Below are 22,022 nucleotides of genomic sequence, written 5' to 3' on the forward strand. Positions count from 1 at the left end.
GGTATGAATATAATAATTTTTCTTTCTCCTTTTTTTCTTTTTTCTTCGTTGTTGTTGTCTCATTAAGCTTGACACAACAGTCAAGCACCTGCTGACTGCACCACATATACTAATGAGTTTATTGGAGGGGAGTAATTGGAGCCATGCTAGGAGTCAGAGTTCAGTGCAACTATGCATAACCTAATAGTGCCAGCGGTTGTTCCCACTACTGTGAAATTGGCAAAACAGTATAAACTTTATTTCTTGGAGACAATAAAAAGAACTTTAAAACAACATTTTTTAAATATTATAAGCATTTCATTGTTATATCACCTGTTGTATATTTAGATTAGCCATAACAGCTGGTGCTTTTCCCAAGTTACTATTTACTGTCTAATACATAAAATGAGTTTTTAACTGAAAGTTCTCAAGTAGATTTAATGTTTACTGAAGCCAAGCTGTGTGTGTGTGTGTGTGTGTGTGTGTGTGTGTGTGTGTGTGTGTGTGTGTGTGTGTGTGTGTGTGTGTGTGTGTGTCCTAATCTTTAGCTTTTAGTGTAGCAGTAGAAAGTAAGTAAACTTGAGCTTTTTGAGCCAGTAAAAGGGTATGCTTTCTAGCAGCCAATGTCAATATTGACAGTTGGGGGATGTCCTGTGGCTCAGGCGTGTAGCTTCCACAGCAGGCTGGTTTTCCAACAGTCCCTTCTTTGTGTTCCTTCCCACTGAGCTGGGAGCCACTCTTCAGCATCTGCACATGACTGGTAAGTCTAGTTCAATTTTCTATCTCTAAAAAGTCTCAGTATTATTCCATCATTTCCGTGTGTTCCTTTGAGATTTGAGACAGATTTCCTAGTATTATATTTTTAAAAAACCAAAACCCAAGCTATATTTTTAACTTTTTTTATTGAAGGATTTAGCCAGATAGTTGATATTGATACAAAGATTACATTTATCGGACACTTGTTTGATTAGATTAAAAACATTTTCTGTTGTTCATTCATCATTCTACAGAGTTTTTTTTTTCTGACCTGATGATGGGAAGACTGTTTAGGATCTGTGTCATATCTGCGCTCTTATTATGCTGTACGTAAGTCACTTTTGTATAAAATTGCCACCTGCAAAATGCACATTATTCTAGCGTGCATCATAGTGTATGGAATATGTCTGGGATATATTAGTAATTGTATTAAGTAGATCATACAGAAATGGACACGTGCATTCCCACAAAATACTTGAATCCACATGCTAAAAGTATGCATTAGGGTACATAGGACACAAATTTTCATTCAGCAGTGTAATAAGATTCCCATTATGGAAACAATAAATGGTGCATAAACATCTGCTTGGCCCTGCAAATTACCATGAACTGAGCCCTATTAGGAGACTGTAAACTCCTGTAAACATGAACCTTGGGGGGTTCGAGCCTATTGCCAGAGAGACTATGAGTTGGCGCAAGTGGATGACACATTTAAAGCATGACTGAGTGCTTAATGCAACATTACATCATTGCATCTAACTAAAAAGCTTAAGGCACAGTAACTCTGGGGGATTGCTGAGCGACATGAAAATGAGACAGCCATCTTTCTACTGAGATGAAAATGATTCGTGCACCACAGTGGACACAACCCTGCAGTTCCATGAGAGGTATCCAGTCAAGTGGAGTTAATGGAAATGTGCTTGCCAATCAGTGCTGTGTCTGTCTTTGCATGTGTTCATCTCTTCAGGTTAACTGTTAGTACCTTAACTGTTAACAGCCTAACACTGCAGCTGCTTTAAAATGTAGTAGAAGCCTGGCAATACATAAACAAACATTTAGTAAAACTGCAGCAAACCTTTAATGCTATCTAATTTTGCTGAGGCAAAAGGCGCACTTGCACATGTCAAAAAAATTTGGTCTTTTCTAATTTAGTTCACATGCTGAGGAAAATTGCTTTTCCATGCCACAGCCACAACCATTCTGCCCACTCATTAAGGCCTTCTAGTGATAAGCATCTTCTTTCAATCACTGAGCCCAATGTGTGTTCTTGTGCCAGGGCAGTGTGATTGAAATATTTTATGTGCTTCTGAGGTTAATGAAGAACAAAGACTCATGCCTGGGCAGGATAATTAGTATGCTGTCAGAATTAAACATACTATGAATAACTGAACTATGACTCTGTCTGTCTATATAGACAAGTAACACCATTCAACCCTGAAAAAAGGCGTCCTACAGTGTGTTAAGACTTACTTGGTGACTTTATTAACTAATCAAGAAAATGCAAGAAAAGTTTTTCCCTTAATACCTAAAAACTGCAATTTTGAAGGTGATCCTTTTAAAATAGTGTTTTTTTGTGGGGTCATTTTGAAGCAAACATCTATGTGAAGTATGACAGAATGTAACTGGTATCCCTAATATCTAAATCTAGTTGTAATATAAATAAACAGTCCAGTGAAAAAGTATTTATCCCCCTTCATGATTTCTTCTTTTTTTGCCATAGTTGTCACTCTTATGTGTTTCGTATCATCAAGCAAATTTTAATATTAGACAAAGGTACAAAACAGTGGATTGGACCGAACAGGTTTGAGCTGTGAAGTGATGTGAAAGACATTGTGGATTTAATCTGGGCAGTAGTCAGATGGGACTACAGGTGGGACCGAGGGTGAATGGGAGTCTGAAGAAGAGGGGAAGGTGGGGAGCTGGAGGACTTATTTCCCGCTAAGCATTCCCTAAGAGAGACTTTATTTCCCAAGCCAAGGAACTGATGATGCAAATAAGTGGAAGGATGGTTTTATTCTCTGAGGTGGAATCAGAGGTGGAGAATTAATGGGACATTGTGTCAGGCTTTAAATTATGGGAGCCAGGTCTGTAAGTGATGGTTAGGCTGAATCTGGTAAAAAGCAAAAGTTTAGATGTTTGGTGGTCTGAAGGTAATGGGGGTTGTCATGGTCGGTAAATACAACAAAGAGATGCTCAGCTTGCTCCATCCAGTGTCTCCGTTCTTTGAGGACTAACTTGATGGCCAGCAGTTCATGGGCGCCAACAATGCACTGAGTGAATTTTGCCATTTTTCTGTTGAAATAAGACAACTCCTACCTCAGAATCTGACGCGTCCACTTCCACAATGAACTGCTGAGATGGGTCTGGTTGAATAAGAACAAGGCCATGGCAAAGAGTTTCACTGGAAGGCAAACTTTGGAGAAGTCAGTAATAGACAAGGAGGTTTTCCTTAGGTCATGGATAGAGTGGCAACATTCAAAAAGCATTAGAGCTCTTCTCTCCATTAACATACAGCTTCTCCAGAAGGCATTGGAGGAGCTGCTGGACTTACAGTGTTCTGAGATGGACTTTAAAAATCAAATTGTCATCCAGGTAAACAAGAATAAAACAAAGAAAATCACATTTCAGAAAGTCACAGAGAATGTCATTGACAAGCATTTGGAAAACAGTAGGACCATTGGTAAGACCAAAGGGCATTACCAGGTATAAGAAGTGTCACAGGTGAGTACTGAAGGCTGTTTTCCTTAATGCACAACAGACAGTGTTGGGAAGGTTACTTTTAAAATGTATTCCGTTACAGAATACATGCCCCAAAATGTATTCTGTAACGTATTCCGTTACGTTACTCAATGAGAGTAACGTATTCTGAATACTTTGGATTACTTAATATATTATCGTGCTTTTTACAACAACGTGAATGTACTATTGCTGTGTGATTTATTACTATTACTGAAGGTCCGCGACTCCGAACTGTAGTAAAGGGACCTCTGACTAATACGGCGGGGTCCCTGTCGGCTCATAGCCGAAAAATAGCTTTACTTTGTTGTGTGGGTCAATTTTTCTTGCGAGAGACAGAGAGAGGCGTTGAAAGACTGCTCCAACGGAACTTATTGTTTTCGGAGGAAAACACGAACACGGTGTACAGTCGAGTCTTAATAGCTTACTTACAACTGGGCTCGTCAGGCACTCTTCTTGGCTGCAGTGGTTATTATTATATTTACATGCTTCCAGCTCCCGTTTTTCCTCGACGACAACTCGTACCTTTCCACTCGCCTTTTTCTCCCTCCTCGCGCTCACAGACACATAACGTGTATGGCAGTCCATTCTCCCTGCAACACGGACTATACTGCCCATGATGCTACATTCTTTAGAGCTATGCTTGTAGCATTCTGCCTGTTAGCTTAGCACAACAACAACAACGAAAAGGCGCTCTCTCACCCAGGAAACACACAGTCGCAGAAAGAGAGAGAGAGCGTCGCCCTGTAACCATGGCAACCGTAACGCTGCCGCCTGGAACGAAAGAACGTAGCTGTCAAACAAAACCCAAACAGTCCTGACCCGCGACAAAATGAAACAGGAAAGTACCGCAGTGTAATCCATTTATTTCAACAAAGTAACTGTATTCTGAATACCACCTTTTTAAACGGTAACTGTAACGGAATACAGTTACTCATATTTTGTATTCTAAATACGTAACGGCGGTACATGTATTCCGTTACTCCCCAACACTGACAACAGATGTTATGCATTATGGAGATCCAGCTTGGAAAAAAAAACTGTAGCCCACTGCAGGAGTTCAAAGGCAGATAAAAGGAGCAGTAATGGTACTTATTTTGTGCAAATCTCTGAAATCAATGCAAGAATGGAGAGTTTTCTCTTTCTTCTCGACAAAGAGGAAGCATGCGCCAAAAGGAGAAGAAGACGGATGAATACTTCCATCTACAAGAGAGTCCATGATGTACTTTTCCATTGCTTCACATTCTAGTTTAGTTAAACTGTAGAGTCAACTAGTGGGCAGTGAGGCTTCTGGAAGTAAATCTGTAAAACAATCAAAAGGATGGTGAGGAGGGAGAAAGAAAGCTGGATCGATCCCCACCGCAGGGAAAAGGGTAACACCACCTGGGTCTGGGTGCAATTCCCCCCTCCAGGGGCAAGGGTACCTAGACCCGGTTTGTAGAGTACGCTTGGGGAGTGTGATCGTGTGTACAGCGTCTCTTTATGTCTGTCTCCACGTTGGTTGAGTGTGGAGTGAGTGCATATGAGAGCATGAGGGTGGGAATGGATGTTTGTGTCTGTGTGTGCCTGTATGTCTGTGTCTATATGTCAGGTTGGGTATCAGACGCCACCTCTCTGGGGACACCTCAGGCCCTCCAAGGTTTGGAGGCCTATCTCCACCCACCACCACTTCCCCTGCCGGTGGCGGACTCCCTCAGGTGTCGGTGTGTTGGTGGTTCTTTGTGTCTGGGGGTGGGCGTCCGGGTACACACCGGCTCACTCCTTGGCGGCCGCTTGTCGGGGCCTGGGGCCTGGGGCTCGGTCGGGCCCCCTTTGGAGGTGGGGTGCCCCCGGCCTCTCGGCCTGGGGCTCGGTCACTCAGGCACAGCTGGGGGCCGGCGGAGCTCACGGGCGCGTCACTGCAACTCCCCCTGACTTCTGCTCCGCGGCTGCTGGGCGAGCCCTCATCTGGGACTCTCCTCAGCTCTTACTGGAACAGTGGCACGGCTGCCCCTCTGTTGGTCTTCCATGGTCTCTTGTGTTCTGGGGGCCTCTGGATGTCTGGAGTTTTGATCTCCTCCATACCCGCTTCACACCCTGGAGGACGGGGCTGTGGCCCCCCACACTCCCTAGCAGATCATTACATGGAGAAACCTTTGGAATGCAAGCATGCTGATCCACACAGGTATGCACACATGGGTATTCACAGACGCGGACTAAAGCTTTCTTGGCTGTAAGACATGCATGCGCTCAAAGCACACTGTGCGCTGTCTATCTTGCGTGCTGCACAATATCGTTTATTATTTAGTAAATATTGATATCTATGACTAGCTAGTTTATTGTGATGGTGCTTTGTTTTCTCTATTATTATGTTGCTCTTTGTTGTTTGCTGTCTCCTCTGTTTGTTTTTTTTGTTGTTTGTTTTTTTTTTTTCTCCATACAGGTGACCCAGGAGTTCTTTTTTTTTTTCTCTCTCTTCCCCCCCCTTCTCACCGTCTCTTCTCCCCTTTGGTTTTCTTTCTTTCTCTCCCCCTCTTTCTCTCATTCATTCCCCCTGTCCTATTTATTAAAAAAAAAAAAAAAAAAAAGGCAAAGGATGAACTGAAGCTCTGCCATCACGTAATGTCGCATACTGCTGTTTCTGATGTCATTTAGAAAAAAAAACAAAAAAAACAAAAAAAACTGTAGAGTCAACTAGTGGGCAGTGAGGCTTCTGGAAGTAAATCTGTAAAACAATCAAAAGGATGGTGAGGAGGGAGAAAGAAAGCTGGATCGTTTCCGAACACTTCTGCTAAATCATGGTACACTTCAGGAACAGATTATAGGTTAGGTGGTTCAGACTGAGGAGAGAGATTTGGAGGTGAGGCATACTTTAGGCAGTTTTGGTGACACCGTGGACTCCAGCTTGAGATACTTTGCAGCCCCGGTCTATATTGCAATTATGAGTTTTGAGCGACTCTGAATTGGATAAGCAGATGCAAATGGATGTAGCAAAAATGCAAAAAAAAAAAAAAGTAGAAATCAGGAAGGGAGCATATACTTTTTCACAGACTGTAAGTGGTATTAACTGAACAGAAAGAAAATCTGCTGCTTCATATTCCAAATACTGCATAACTCATTCCAAATATCAGTCTCAGAAAAGTTTGATTTAATCCTTCAACCTGGAAATTTTCTAGCCATTCTCTTTTTTAATCCTTTCTCCATTACACTCTTAACTCTAACTCTCATTTCATTTCATCTCTCCCAAGATGTGGTGTTAAGTGGCGCTTTAGAACATGGAGAGAGAAAAAAGGAACAAATTCAAAGCCCTGACAAGAACAGCAGCAGACTCAAGGTGAAGGGAAATTTCACAAGTTCTAATGACAGGAGGCCAAAGGCTGTGACTCCAGGAAAGAAAGTCAAATCAGGAAGCAAGAGAGTGTTCATGGGACCTAGAAGTGACATCAGCTGCACTAGATTGGGAGGCATCTGCCAGCCAGTCCGTTACATCTGCCAAGACCGATACCTCAAAGACAAGTGTTCAGGGGCCAAGACGCGCCAGTGCTGCATGCCAGGTATGATAGAAATATGCATCTGCCCATATCGAAATGTTACAATAACACAAACCTCCTGCAAATTTCTTCAGATGGTCACAAACACACAGCTCATTCTTTTTTTCTGCCAAGAAGGAATTAAAATGGATTTGCAGAGTTTTTTTCAAGTCTGACTCATGAAAACGTTATTGTGGGAGTGAGGCTGTATGTGTGGGTAACACAAAACTGATGGAGAAGACATCAGTAAATGACATTTGAATAGTGCCTTTCTGCTGTAATTGGCCTTATTTCCACATGAATAGAGCATGAGTCACAGTCAGTGGATGTTAAAACATATTTTTAAAAATATCGTCTTTATGCTTGGCCTTTTGGCGTGCAGTGCTGCAGCTTTTAATATGGTGCCTATTTTGGAAGGAGAAGTATTATCTAACCTATTTCATTTTACCTCTCTCTGTAGTCCAAGCCTGGAGCATGCTTTGTGCCGGTCACCACAACAGAGTGAGGGCTTGTGATGCGTACGGCTGTGGAGCTTTTAACTCCCAAAGGTGACTAATCCTGATCAGATCTTTATCTCAGAGCCCACAGAGGATTACTCATACTGCAACATGCAGACGCTGACACTGCCCCATGTCTAGTTTTGTATAGTATCCAAGCCTGATCCCTACAATGACAAAGCACATTTTTACCAAACCACTTGGAATTAATGATGAGTGAAGCTTTGTCTGGGTAGAAGGCTGACTTTCTGTAGACAAAGATGATGTCCAAATAACTAATCAGACATTTTTGTTCTGGCCAGATTAAGATGACTAATTGAATCTAGCCTTTTCTGATGGCAAACTAATGCCAGTCTCCTCTGTCACATGTCTTTTTACAGAGGTAATGGCCTTTATAAAGCAGTGGACCTTGTATGTGATGACTATTCGATCATCAACACAATATTTTCAGGCTCTCTGGCCGGTCCAGTGAGTCGGAAAGACCCAGCTGGTTATCAGTTTGATGGAGTCAAACTCCTCAGTGATGGTAAGAGGGACAAGATGCTAGCACAATACCTGAAAGTTAGCAAAGCAAGGAAAATTACAGTGTTTTTAAAACTGTAGATGTGAGTCTCAATCAAAATAAACAGGACAAAGACTTTGCAGGTCTTTACCGATTCCTGTACCAGATAAAGACCTATTTCAGTAGATATTTAGCACATCATTAGGATGAATCAGTGACTGCATGAATAGCTGTACCCAAACATACGTCAAATCATCCAGTACTTGTCTAAATATTTCAGTTGGAACCAAAGTGGCAGACCAGTCAAATGGCCTACCAGAATATCATTCAAAGACCCATGTTGTTAGTATGGCCATAAGTCGGTGTGCAAGTCTGTTTCAATTTCTAAAAAATTCAATTTAGAAGTCCATTGAGATATTTTTATAACTGAAAATAAGCATAAACCAGGTTTAATTAAATCCTTGTAACCTTGTAGTGTTGCCTGTGAATTCCTTTAATCTACTGTATAGTTCCATGGCTAGGGCAAAGGCGAGGCCATGCTATTATGGTAGAGGCATTGCATGAGAATGAAAAGGAATGATTTAAAGGGATTAGTTAAGGTGCTGAAACGCGAGCGGAGACTGCATTGACCTCCTGATAGCCCCTAAGATCGGGGTCTATGTGAAACCCCACTAAAGGCTGTTCATGAGTAATGACCCCCCATAAGGGCCATCATTAGAGAAAAAAGGGAATGCATCTGTGTATGTGCCTAAAATACCCATGTATTCCTTTGCGGTGTATACCTATTTGTATGTGTATATGTGCTCATGCGTGGTAATGTGTTTTGAGACCATCCTGAGCTGATAAGGTGCTGGAATGATGAGTAAACATCATTAGTCCTCATTCTGCCTCTCACCTTATAATTGAAGTGTATTATCAGAAGAACACATGTACTGTCAGCTCCTTTCATCTCCGGGTAAAGCACAGACATGATTAGACATCACAGAGACACATTACCTCACCGTGATGCCCACATTAATGCTGAGACACTGATCATTAAGTGCTTTTAAGATTTAATGATGTTGGTGAGTTTGCTGTAGAACTACTTTTAGGTTGTTTGTTTCTAGGTTGGCAGCCGGCTTGTTTAGGTGGATGGTAAAGGCGAGATCTAAGGTTTTTTTTAGGGTCTTGAGCCTGCATTTGTAACATTTGTAAACGCTGGAAGAGGATTTTAGCTGCACAAGTGAACTATTCATATGCCAACGATAAAGTGAATGCTAAACCCACCTTACCACAGCTATATCCTTCAGCCAAACTAGGGAAATAAGCTAACAGGGTAAAACCACAAGTTGAAAGTCTTGGAGTTTCAGGCACGAGCTTATTACCAAGCCAACCTTCTTCCATCTTGGGAATATTGCCAAAATCCACCCTTTGCTCAGTCCGAAAAACTTGTTCATGCACTCATCTCTTTTAGTTCGGATTACTACAATGCACTTTTTTTCTGGTCTGCAACTTAATCAGAATTCTGTTGCAAGCTTAGTAACTAAAATGCATAACAGAGGGCACTAGTTTTATTAGAGCTACACTGGCTTCCCAATTCTACAGACTTGATTTAAAAATGCTCTCACTTATATAAAATCAAAAAGCCAGACTCACACTCTTATCCCCCACACCCATCTGTCAGATATCCAATACTCCTCACAGAGAAAAACTGGAAATACAGCCATTTTGCTCTCAATTTCTGGATCAGACTGCTGGAAAACATTAAGGAAGCAAACTCTACAAATAACTAGAGTTAACAAGCTCAAAATGAGGCCGTCACATTCATACAGAGCATTTTCCTCATCAGTTTCATATGATTTACATGTGATTGATAGCAAGTTATAAAACAGTAAACTCAAACTCTTTGGTGTGTAGTCAATAAGCTGAGTTAGCTTAAGTCATTGATTTGTCTGAGCATTTTTTTAAGGGTGATATTAAGGAATTAATGCCCACAAAATAATTGATTTATATTTGTTTTGGTCCCATTTAGTACACTGCGTGAAGATCTTCAACATCCGTCCTTATCGTTACTCCGGCCCGGTAACTCAAGGAGAGGCCTTGGGCTATTTACTGCCACTGCAAGAACAGTTCCCTGGCATCACATCACACCTGGAGCTGCAAATGTGTGATGGTACTGATCCTTCACCCTTCATATAAACCTTTATTTCCATGTGTTATACAACTGAGGCACCATGCGTCCTTGTCTTTTTTACGTGGTGCATGCCCCTGCACATAAAATCCCTAATGCTAATAAGAATTTATATAGACTTATTTGCTTTCCGATTTCTTACTATGAGCAACTTTTACTTGGCTACTCTGACACTTTTTGTAAGTGTTAATTCTTCTTATTCTCTATTATAGCCATAAAAAAATGTTGGTCTGTATTTTTACAATAACTTAACAAAGATGCATTGTATTGTTTTTCTTACAATAACACTTATTTAAAACACATTTCTACAAACTTGTGATGACCAGCGTTACTATACTTGATAACTGTCTGTCTCCATTTCTCAGTTTTTACAACCATTTAAATTTTTTGTAATACTTTATATCGAATACAAACAAAAGGATGTTTTCTAAAAAGTTACGAGTCATATGTTTAACATTTTCCTTCTCCTTTTCTGTGAAAAATGTCCCATCTCACATCCCATCACTCATAACCGTGACTTTATTTTTCAACAATGGAATAAATATAAAGTTTCATTTCTTCTTTTGTCTGAAGTGCTTTCTATTTCAAAGTTAAAAATGAGGCTGTCAAATATTTTCCCCATCTTAAAAATAGCAAGTTTATTCAACACAAACTTTATTCAATTTTTTTAAATTATATTACCAATATCTTCCATCATATTCATCTGATATCTACAGATGGGGAGATTTCCACATGTACAGTACTAATGTAATGAGTATGGCACGCCAAAAGATGGAGCTATTTTAAAACAAACCTGACACTGGCCCTCAGCAGTCATCCTGGTGACATATCAGCAAAGAAATGTTGACCGTAACTGCAAGTATTCTGAGTTTGTACAAATCTAAATACTAAACAATAAACCATAGAGTGATAGTGTTGTGTTACCAGGATGGAAAAATAAATATTAACACATTTCCAGTTTACTAATCACATCATCTTATGACTAATAATCACATCGAGACACAGGATATCACTTCATGTTTTAAAGTCTGATGTGTGCGTGTTAAGGCATTTCCCACTAACATATGACTCATTCAAGCATTTAAGAGTTTCTACCTTTGCATTAACAACTTGTTGGTGATTTCCAAAGAGCAGTTAAAACATGGCCTCCCCATGTTTTACACCTTCTCTGTACCTGCTGACAAGGATTTCATACAAAAGTGTTCAGTTTAGGTTCATAATGCCATAAGGCCTGCTACCACTGGTTTTCAGAGTAATTCTTGTGTTATTTGGCATCCCTCAGCCTTTTCTCCCCCGGTGCTCTTTCTCACCCTTCCACTGAGATCATTTCTTGTGAGACCTCTGCAGACAGTAGATGTATCAAGTGAGGGCCGGATGGATTTCCCACGACCTGTGTCAGGTCTTTTATGGATTTCTTTCTTTTTCCCCCCCTGTTTCCTAAAGACATAACTTTCAGACACTCAAGTCTAGATATTTCTAGGCCTAACACTTCAATTTTGTGTTATCTTTGGCAATTTTCAGAGATTTAACTAAAGAAATGGAAGAAAATTATGTTTTGCTAGTAACTAAGTGTCTTAAAAATACAATTTAAAACTGCTTTTTTTTTTTTGGGGGGGGGGGGGGTTGCTAAGTTTAGTGTTATATATAGACAGCACTGGTTCATCCCAAGAGTGCCTATCTCTTTGATGATTGACTCAAGACTTTTGCACAGCACTGTATATCTGAACGATGTCCTCTGTAGTTTGTAGTTAGCATATGAGTTGAAAAGTAAGCTCAGACTCAAGCCATCTGATTCAGACATCTGCAGCTCAGCTGTACGCACAGTGAGACAACATCCACTCTTAACTGTCATTTAAATTGCATCAGTGTTATTATATTGCTAATGGAGAGCGGTTGGTCGCAAAGAAGGCGAACATTCAAAGTTGCGACAGAGAATTGAAATAAATAGAATTCCAATTTAGTGAGAAATGGGCAAAGTTCGCTCTCCTTAAGTGCTCTTGAGCACGCAGTTTTTGAGTGCTCTCATATTGATTAAAGCCTAACATCTAGCTCTAAGTGTGCAGACTGAAGCCCGAGTGTTCCTGCAGACTGTGGTTTTGCTCTGAAGCTGGAGGGTTGGTCCACGAAGCGTCCCAGTTGCTCAAATGGGAGTAGGCGAGCTGGGATAGGCTGGGAGTTTGGTCGGGGCAGTCAGCGGGTCGGGACAAGGCATGAGAAAGGGGGGGAAAGGAAGAACCGATTATTAACTTCTGGCTTGCGAGAGTCTGAATGTTGGACAGGAAATTTTGACGTGGGCAGCTTTACGGGGAGAAAAAAAGGCGTTTGTTCAGATCGATCCCAGCCATTCGGATGACAAAGAAGCGTCGCAGTGTAAACTTTTTCAGCCGGGTGTGATCGCTCGAAAAAAAACCCGACAGGGATATCTGCTTTTTTTTCAACGGATCCGTAAAAAGAAGGGGACATCATGCCACGGCGCACCGTGCAAGAAGTAACTGTTCAAGATGTCCAGAAGCGGAGGAATCCGAACAAACACTACGTAAGCCTTTTGTGTAATTACCACAACCGTGTGATTTGTTGCGTGAAATGTGCAACAGATCGCGGATATTCCGCAGTCTCCCCCTTTGTCCTGTTGGGAAAAGTAAAAAACAAAGAGAGTGTCAAATTACAGCTGACCAAATCAGCCGAAACGGTCAAGCAGACTTTATTAGAATATGATTTCTGAAAACTTCAGGTCATGCTCAGACTATTTAAATCTGTTGGGATCTTTATTCTTAAGACCAGTAACGACCGACATCAAGATTTACGCTGTTATATTTCAGCAACCTGTACAGTGACCCAAAGTCAAAAGCTCTTGTGTTGTTATCGTTTTTCAGATTGTTTTTGACCTAATAAAATGCTCATTTAAAAAAGACGTGAGGATATCATTAAGAAGCATTCGAGTGGCCGACTCACGTGACCTATGACCCCTTTTCTCAGTGTGCATTTTTTTTAAGTGACTCCCAGAATCACATGCATGTGACCGTAGCCATTGCAGCACCTTACCACTGAAGCCTGCAATGGTGGAAGAGCCCAAGAAACATAATATACAGTCAGCCCAGTCCCCTAACTATCCACACTGGCTAGTTGCCACTGGTAACCAGGAAGTAGGCTATGACTAACATTGTAGGCTATGACAAGTAGGCTATGACTGTGTCAGATATTGTCATTTTTTTTTATTACTATTTTTAAAAATATATATATTTTTAGTTTAGAGAGTTGTGTGTTTCTTTTCCAGTCAACAGTTGGCGAAAGGGAGGGAAAGAAGACGAAGAACTTGGGAATAATTTTCTTTTCTTAATAACCAGACCTTGTGTGGGAGACGAGAATGTCATCAGGACAAAGCCTCTTTTTTTCATAGACAGTAGAGCTTTTATTAGTGACTAGTGAGAGCTAAATGTGGGTGTATTTGCCTGCAATCCTGCACTTAGTATAAAGTCACACATATGACATCACTTGGTGTAGTTGGCCAGAGAAAGAGAGAGAGTCGCAGCCAAGGCCTTAGCAGGTGTTTGTGTTAGTTCCGTGTACATGTTGTGTCACTGTGTGTGTGTGTGTACTTGTATGCATCCATATGGGTGTGCAAATTTAAACCGGGGGCTGAAGGACCAGCAGACCTTGTACCGCTGTGAGTGTTAGTGGTCAAGGGCGCAGAGTTCTTGTGGTCCTGTGTCTTCTCCATCTGTTCGTTCAGTCTCTGGTGTACTGTTATTTTATGCCTTTTCTCTCTTACACAGATCTCAAGGTTCCGGGAAATTTAAAGTCTCAGGTCTGAACATGTAGCTTGAATAGCAAAAAGCTGCGTAAGGCTTGTCTGCTCACCAGAGTTCAGTATATCCTATAGAATTTCTAACACAAAGCTCTAATTCTTAAGAGATATCTGCAAATATCTAATGGCTGAAGTTTTTTTTTTGAACTTGGAACTTTAATTAGGAGGGTTAGTTATGTTTTTTTGTATCAGCTCCTGTTTCCTATGAGTTGTTGCAAATTAGTTTGGATAACAAATATTTCTTAATTAGTTTTATCTGCAGCAAGGACACAACAGGATATCTTTGCACTGATTAGTTTTTCTTCTCATTGATGAGTAATTTAATTCTAGTAGTTGGTCAGACAGAACCTGAACTAGTCTTTTTGGGGAATCTTCTTTTGTTTAATGAAGATGGCCTTGCTGCTTGTCTGTATAGCTCCCGTAGTTGATCAGTCCATCGTAATATCGGATTCGAGTCCACCGAAAAAAGAGAATGAGGCCTGAAAGGGTCTGGGATTGGGGCCAGCAGCATTTAGCCAAACACAGCAAGCCGCAAGGGTGTTTCCAATCACCTCCCTGCGTCTCCCCTTTCATTCTTTAAAGAACCAAATCAAAATCTGCTGCTGTCCCCAAACTCTTGACATTATTTAAAGTGCATTATGATTTACTGTTTTAGATATATGTCTGATTGAAGTTGCAGCTGCACCTACACAGTCAACCTCTTTTTATCTAACCTAGTGCTGCCCATGTTAGAAAGGTAGCACAAACATTGTGGGTTTTTTATGATTATTATTATTATTATTTCACTCTTCTGCATGTATACAATTATGACAAACAATTATGTTTTCTACAGCAGGAAGTGATGTAACTGCACTAGGAAGTGAAATCATCTGATATCCTTGTTCTTTTCATGTGAACGGATGATGACATTGGGGGCTTTTCATTAGCATGACTCCTGACTTCCCGCACTCAAGTCTGTCTTAGCTCCTCCCAGCTATGGCATGTGGTAGATGTGATGGAGGAAAGGAGAAGTTGGTGGTTTCAGGGTGTTTTAAGTGGAGCAATTTGCTCATAATGGATGGAAGTGTGGCATTTAAATGTCACGACACAAGACTGGAGACTTCTGTGTAGGATGCACCTGTGTTTCCTTTTGCAAGGTTTCTCTGAAAGCCTCCTCTTTCTTTATCTCCTTGAGGTGCATTTAAGGGACCGGAGAGCAATTCTTGGGTCGCTGGAGGCAGTGGGATGTGGGGAAGCATATGTTACAGTAATGAAAACCACTCAGTGACAGCTGCGTGATGCTGCCAGAGAAATGGGATGTCTGCTATATGCAGCCCTCTCTAGGATTCATAACACTCCCAAATAATGGTAGTGACTGAAGAGTGATGCCCCAAGGGCTTTAGTTTTTCACAATAATAGCTGTGCATTAGTTTCAATGTTATTTTCCTTTATTTTGCTTTGCCAGGTTTACATCATCAAAGTGTCCTGGAGCGATGGCAGTACAGAAGCCATTTACAGACGCTACAGCAAGTTCTTTGACCTGCAGGTGAGTGAGCCACTAACTGTGTGCGTGTGTGTCGTCATTTTTGAGTTTCTTTTAATAGTTTTAAATGTGTTCTTTCACTTTTGTCGTTTTGGGGGACTTTTTTTTTTGTTTTGTGCTAGCGGACAAGTGCACAGGGCAGGAAAGGCATGGAAGCACTGTCTCAGTCATACAAGACTAGTACTTGTAGCCAGCCTCTCCCTGCTCCACCCTTATAACCCTGGTAATTATATTGTGCGAGACGAGTCGGAAAATTCCAGTGAAGTTAATAGAGGACAGTGATGAATGCGACTGTGGCACTGATGACCACAGAAATGTCTGAATCATTCTCAGACGTCATGGTGATGGTGCACGCTGCACAATGAGGGAGTCTTATTAGTATCCTAGTTTCCTTTTGTCTTTTTGAAGGTAATGGATCTGAGGGAGGTGGTGGTGGTGGTGGTGGGGGGGTGGCGGCCCTGGCTGCATCAGACACCAGAACATGGACTCCAGGAAATTCAGAAAGGCAATTACTTTTAATGAGCATGTAGTCAATTTCGAAAAGGCGTACTGTCGGCCCTAATTGGATTAAATTCCTTTTAATTGATTAAGATGGTCAATGCATGGGTAATGAAGTACAGAACTATAGTGCCTCACTGAGTTTTCTGAGGCTGCGTGTGTAGCATTTAACATATGGATGTGAAGTATTCATTTCATTCATTTGACTTGACCCCTAGTAAAGCTGCTAATAGAACCATTATCCATTAATTTTGTTTAATCCATACCACCTTTCTGTTGTTGACACAGTATAAAAGCATGGATAAATATGAGCATAATATTACAGATAATGTCGAAAGGCTGCTCTTTAAACATCATCTGTATTGTATAAATGACTGTATATATGTTAGTTGCATTACAGTTGTGTAATTGGTCAACTACTACACACAACAGGCAACACTTTATTTATAACTCAGACTGTATCAGATCAGTGTTTTAGAATAAGAGCGTATAAGATGTGTTATACATAACAGATAATGGCTCATCTTTTGTATCTCTGTATGGTTTGGTACTAATATATAAAAGCCACATTAAAGTTTTGGCATTTCTTGGAGACAAGTAGAAAATTGTAATACTCTGAATATCATCAGTGTCACTATAAGTTTTATATGCAAATAAAGAGTCACCAAGTGCAACTGCAATGGGTGATTCCAGCTTTTTAAAGTCACCATGCAGCATTTATTCCAAGTTTTCTTTGACCAAGTTTAAACTGTACATTTTGTCCACAGCTGCATCAGGTTACATGACCTGCTGTCATGCTCCATTTTATTGGGCTGACAGTTTTTTTTATACAAATAAAATAAAAAGAAAAAAAGAAAAATGAGCTGCAGAATATTTCAATTTCTCTACCATCTGTTATAATTGCATTACTCTTTAATTACACCCCCAAAACACTAGTTGGTAGTGGTATTATTGGGATGCTGTGTGGAGTATCTTAGTGTAATTCTCAGTGTTACAATGCTGACTAAGCTAACCTTGTTGAAGTCGAATAGCTGAAATTACTATAACACAAAAAGAGAGCAGATTTGGAACAAGCTGGGTTTATACATGGTGGCAGTGCTATGAAAACAGCAGATGGTTGCCCCAGCAGATTACTCACTGCTGTGCAAGTGTCAGCATTAGCAACATTAGGAAGCCAATCAGTCCCAGCCCATCACATATTAACATGCATTGTGTTTTAAGGAAGAAAGGTCTCTGTGGGTATTAGTATGCTTTATATTGATTTCCATGATCACACGGTGTCGGTGTATTTGTATCAACTAAAGCAATCACACTAGCTGTTGTCTGCATTGCAGCGTCATGTTGCATAGCTGGAGAGGTGCATGTCAAGCTGCAGGACATGTTAATTAGATTTCCTTGAAATTGAATATATCCAGTGACCAGTTGTGGCTAATCAGCTGGCTTATTCCGATCACTAGCACACTGATACATCCCCCATGTGTCTGATATATTTTTATATTATGTTATCATTTTTCTGTAATCTGTCTAACAGGTTCCTTCATAATGTCTTTCATTATGTGGCTTTGGCTTGTCTTGTAATGCAGATATTAATACATCTCTGGTCATTCCACAGCCTTAGTGTTATGCAGGAAGTGCTAGTCACCACATCCTGTCAACATAACTGCCCTAAGCAGCTGATTCTCTTTCTGCAAACACAGCAGCATGTGCTTTTTGTGTGGCTGGCACAGACTTTGTTGATTTTGCTTCACTAAGGGCTGAAACAAGATATAAAAGCAGTTTTCTCTATTATAAATGTAAGTCTTTTGATGCATGCGCAAAATCAACAATAGCAAGGCTGTTATTTACATATTGAAAATAAAGAACAAATCTTAGGATTAACCATGCAGCAGTAACAAAATAGCAAGTATTTCTTGTTCCTGGCATTCTATCTTTGATCTGACAGATCAATAGCTCATTTCTCTAAGGAAGAGAATAGCTGAGCAAGAGCCAGATGTTCTTGTCACTGAGGATATTTCTGCTACTTTTTTTTTTTGCACCATCTAGAAATGGAGAATTTTTCTGTTTAATTAACAGCTTTTTTTAATAGATTTTTAACCGTGTTCTCATCAGACAGATTCATCATACTCACAGTTTAAAAACATCAGCTGGGCTGTGACTTAAGCTATATTTACATTGAAAATTGTTACTCAGAGAAAATTAGAAGCCACAGAAAGCCTTTTTTTTTTTTTCACATACAGTAAACATCCTCTGTCTGGGTAACAAACACTGAGCATGTGCAAACAGCTACTCACTGAACAGACAGAGGTGTGCCTCCGACAGGAGAGAAAGGCACTTGTGCTGTTTTTGAGATTTTTTTTCCTCAGAAAAACAAGAGGGTAAAGTTGTTCCAAAAGTTAGTAGTTGGCAGTTGTTCCAGAAGTGAGAGGAAGGCCAGAAACGTCAAAAACATGTTTAAAACTAAAAATTCTGTTTATTCTCTTTAAAATCATGAATTGACCTAAATTCAGTCCAATTATAAGAAGCTTAACATTCAACCACGAAACTTAATGTTTGTGTTCGGGAATGCAAGTAAAGAACTTATAACGCATCTTAATCATAAATAACAATGTGCTTTACGCTTGTTTCTCCGCTTTTTGTAAAACATTACATTTGAAAATGTACAGATAATAACAGTTATTATGTTTTAGCATTAAACAAAACATTAAGCAAAACATCACTTAGAGTGTACTGTCTTGATCTTTGTCAGTTATTGTGTCTGTGTGTGTCTTTGTGGAAAATATCATCCTGGATACACAATACAGTTTAGGGGCTTTTTTGTCTGTCTGTGGATACGTTTTTGTCAACATGATAGTGTCACAGCCATACAAGACACAATCTTGAAACATGACACATCTGCAGCTGAGCTCATGATCAGAGGGGGTGGGGGCACTGGGCCTGGTGTGAGCCCATCCCATGGTGGCTTCTAGTTTCTCTCTTTCTTTTTTTTTTCAGTGCATTCATCCTAGCAGCTTTTCAGTTTGCTTCCATGTCACAAAGAACAGTTTCCATTCTGCACACGTGTCCATCGAGCTCTACAGGCTTCCTGCATTCCCGCTCGCCTTGGATAGTGGATATATTTCTACTTTAAAGCTTAAGGGGGGAAGAAAAAGAAAACATTATTTGCTTATTCAGAGTTGCACAGCTGTCACATATTTTCCATCTGCAGTAATAAACTCAGCTTCTTGAAACGGGGGTTGGGGGGGGGGGCAGATTATTTGACTTTGTAATATGAAGTTGCCTCTTGCATTCATTTCACAAAGCAGCAACAATGTGATCATTTCTGTGTACTGTAACTATGGCGATATTTTTAATGTCCTCAACAGTTCATTTGAAAGAAGTAAACTGATGACCTGAGAGAATGAGATGGCTAAAACGAAAGAAGAAAAGTTTCATAAAAATGCTGAACTGAGTGTATCAGGATTATCTTGGGTAGATGAAAATAGACAGTTTTCATGTATATAGTCTATATAATCTTCCGGGATTCAGCTAAATGAATGCTAACAAAGCTATACCAAATGTTATCATATTTGTTAGCTTCATTATGTTCTTGTGCAGATTCATCATTCTTGAGAATGGGAGAGGTTTCTTTAGCAGCATGGCACAGATCTCCAGAAAGTGAAGCTTTGAAATGGGAGCTCTACTCTGAACTTTCACCCCCTGGCTTCTTGTCCACGTTGTTGTCTGCGAAATCACTATCTTTGTTCAGGATTACTCATTTTTGAAAAATGGCCTATTGTTAACTGCTGAAGAGATGACGAGCACAATTGAAACCATTTATTTTTCCCATGTCGTGCATGTTTTCACTTTATGCATTCGAGAAACTGAGGGATCAGAAACCAACAGATCCTCTGAAAATTGGTATTGCTGTAAATTATGAATGTTTATAAGGCATTATCTGAAATTTGTTACAATTTTTTTTTAAATGAGACACATCATGGTGAACATTGCATTGATACTGCACATACCTTCTATTTTGCCCATTGCCATCTTGATGTTTTTGACAAGCAAGACGAGGATCTGAATGTGAAGCTGCATGTTCATTGAGTCAGTCACAAGTGATAGGAAGCAGAAGTTACAATCCTTTATATTGCTTATGGCTGAGAGTGCTAACAGTAGCCAGAGCAGGTCTGCTGGGTAAACTAAGCCATCACACATAGTTACTGCATAGTCATTACCCCAAGCATCTTTTTCTGCATTAGAGAACAAGTGTTTATCCGTTGGGATTCTTCATTCTTCATTTGCCAAGTTACTGTGTTAATATGCTTTCATCTAATTACTTAGTATTAATTAGTCAGTGTTAGAGCTAATTACTATCGCATAATACCGTGGTTAACTTAAATACTTAAAAAAAACACCAACAGGTTAAAGAACTCCACAAATGTGAATGGTAACAGTATGTTGCCATGAGAACAGTTTCCCCACAAAGGGTTAAAAAATGGTTTCAGGCTTAATTATGCAGTGAACTGAGTCAGAGAATGTCAGGACTATTGAGACAGGCAAAGAGAGCAACAATTGTTCATGGACCTTTTTCATGCTCAACAGTCTGGAGCTTCTTAGGTCTTTATTTGGTTTTTGATTAAATACTGGTGATGTGGTTTAAAGGGACATAGACAAGACAAATTACAGTCCCTTGAAACATTATGTGACTGTAAATCTGCAAGCAAATGCTGGATGAAATAACAGTGTTTAAAAGATTGCAGGATCATAATAGCCTGGGAATGTAGCATGTAGACAATGTAGAGTTCTGTTCAACTGAGACCTCAGAGCACTTGTGATGCTTGCAGCCGTTACTGGTGTGTTAGTTTACTATTAATATTATTATTATTATTAACAGGGAGTCTGATTTAATAGCTTAAGAGGAAGCCTGTTACACAGTGGTCTGGATCTTGCAAGATATATTGGCATGATTGTCTGATCTGAGGGGTTCGGGTGCAGAATAAGCCATTAAGACTTTGGAGCTACAAAGTGGGGCCATTTCATCTAATGATTTACAAGTAATCAATGAAAACTTAAATGCGTCTGTGTTGTGAATGGGACGGCAGTGTAATTCTGCTAGGACTGGAGTAATGCGTTATCTGTCTTGCTGGCTGCATTTAACTGAAATCCGTTAAATACATCAGTTAGGCACGTATGCAGTGAGTGGCAATAATCAGCAAACAGGAGAAAATGGTGCGGGGTTATGGATAGGATGTTCAAGTATGTCATTGAAGAGTATTGGTCTGACCTTGGAAATATTTCTAATCTGTACCAAAATGAACGTAAGATATGTTGTTTGGAGTCAAAGTGTAGACCAAGAGAGTCAAACTGTATTCAGTGTTTCCATTAAAGAGTTTCTTTACAGAATGTTTGCAGGATTTTTCCTTAAATTGTGGAGAATCATAATATTTTCTAAACACCTTTTATCAGGTGAAGAAGCACATAGATTTGGTTGGGGGTATTTTAGATTTTGAAATGAACTTTTAAGTAAATAAATGAATATATTCATTGTATTCCGAGTGCAGTGGAACAGGCACAGAAATAAAGTGCCTAATGTAGAATTTTGGACTTGCATATGTTTATCTATACAATACTAACACATGACTGAGATAAACTCCATAGCACATAACTGAAAAAACCACATTTTAGAAAGTTAAAACCATATGCAGCTTTCCTCTCCTCTGCCTGAGCCTGTCATCCTCACCCCTGTCGAGGATGGATATTTGATGTTGAGTGCATGATGTAAATGGTGTGTTGAAGAGATGACTTGACTCGCTCCATATGCCTTTTCTTGTTTGACTGCCTCTGATTACAGAGCAGATACAAGTCTTAGAGTAGACACAGGGACTGGGGCGTGTCTGCACTCGCAGTCAGACACATGGGAACAATTACAGTGTGTGGGGTACTGGCTCCTCTCTGTTTCTCTGTCTCCTTCCCTCACTCTGTCTCTTTTGTCTATGTCAGGCCATCTTTTTGTTTATACAATCCTACTCAAGGTGGTACTGATTCACCGACTAAGCATCTGACTATTTG

General features: G+C 40.1%; 2 protein-coding genes across 6 annotated transcripts in view; both read left to right on the plus strand.

The window, feature by feature from the left end:
• The first annotated feature begins 517 nt into the window (after window positions 1–517).
• On the plus strand, window positions 518–10,306 carry LOC113029981 (leukocyte cell-derived chemotaxin-2). Of its 2 annotated transcripts, XM_026180957.1 has the most exons (6): window positions 518–739; window positions 990–1,061; window positions 6,699–7,004; window positions 7,441–7,528; window positions 7,858–8,003; window positions 9,991–10,306. In XM_026180957.1, exons 1-6 carry the CDS (start codon window positions 733–735, stop codon window positions 10,155–10,157), a joined length of 786 nt encoding a protein of 261 aa, XP_026036742.1. In that variant the 5' UTR covers window positions 518–732; the 3' UTR covers window positions 10,158–10,306. The 2 variants fall into 2 exon arrangements, with proteins under 2 accessions (XP_026036742.1, XP_026036743.1); XM_026180958.1 differs by lacking the exons at window positions 518–739; window positions 990–1,061 and adding an exon at window positions 5,605–5,635.
• A 1,929-nt stretch (window positions 10,307–12,235) lies between these two features.
• The window catches only part of sh3pxd2b (SH3 and PX domains 2B), a 33,461-nt gene continuing 23,674 nt past the window's right edge, over window positions 12,236–22,022 (plus strand). For 2 of the 4 annotated variants that reach the window (XM_026183153.1, XM_026183154.1), the window contains exons 1-2: window positions 12,236–12,685; window positions 15,399–15,479. In XM_026183153.1, coding sequence (XP_026038938.1) covers window positions 12,614–12,685; window positions 15,399–15,479 — 153 coding nt within the window. In that variant the 5' untranslated portion in view covers window positions 12,236–12,613. The remainder of the gene's footprint in view (window positions 12,686–15,398; window positions 15,480–22,022) is intronic. The other 2 variants (XM_026183155.1, XM_026183156.1) reach the window with 2 other exon arrangements.

The sequence above is a fragment of the Astatotilapia calliptera genome, chromosome 10 (genome assembly GCF_900246225.1).
Source record: "Astatotilapia calliptera chromosome 10, fAstCal1.2, whole genome shotgun sequence".
Taxonomy (NCBI): domain Eukaryota; kingdom Metazoa; phylum Chordata; class Actinopteri; order Cichliformes; family Cichlidae; genus Astatotilapia; species Astatotilapia calliptera.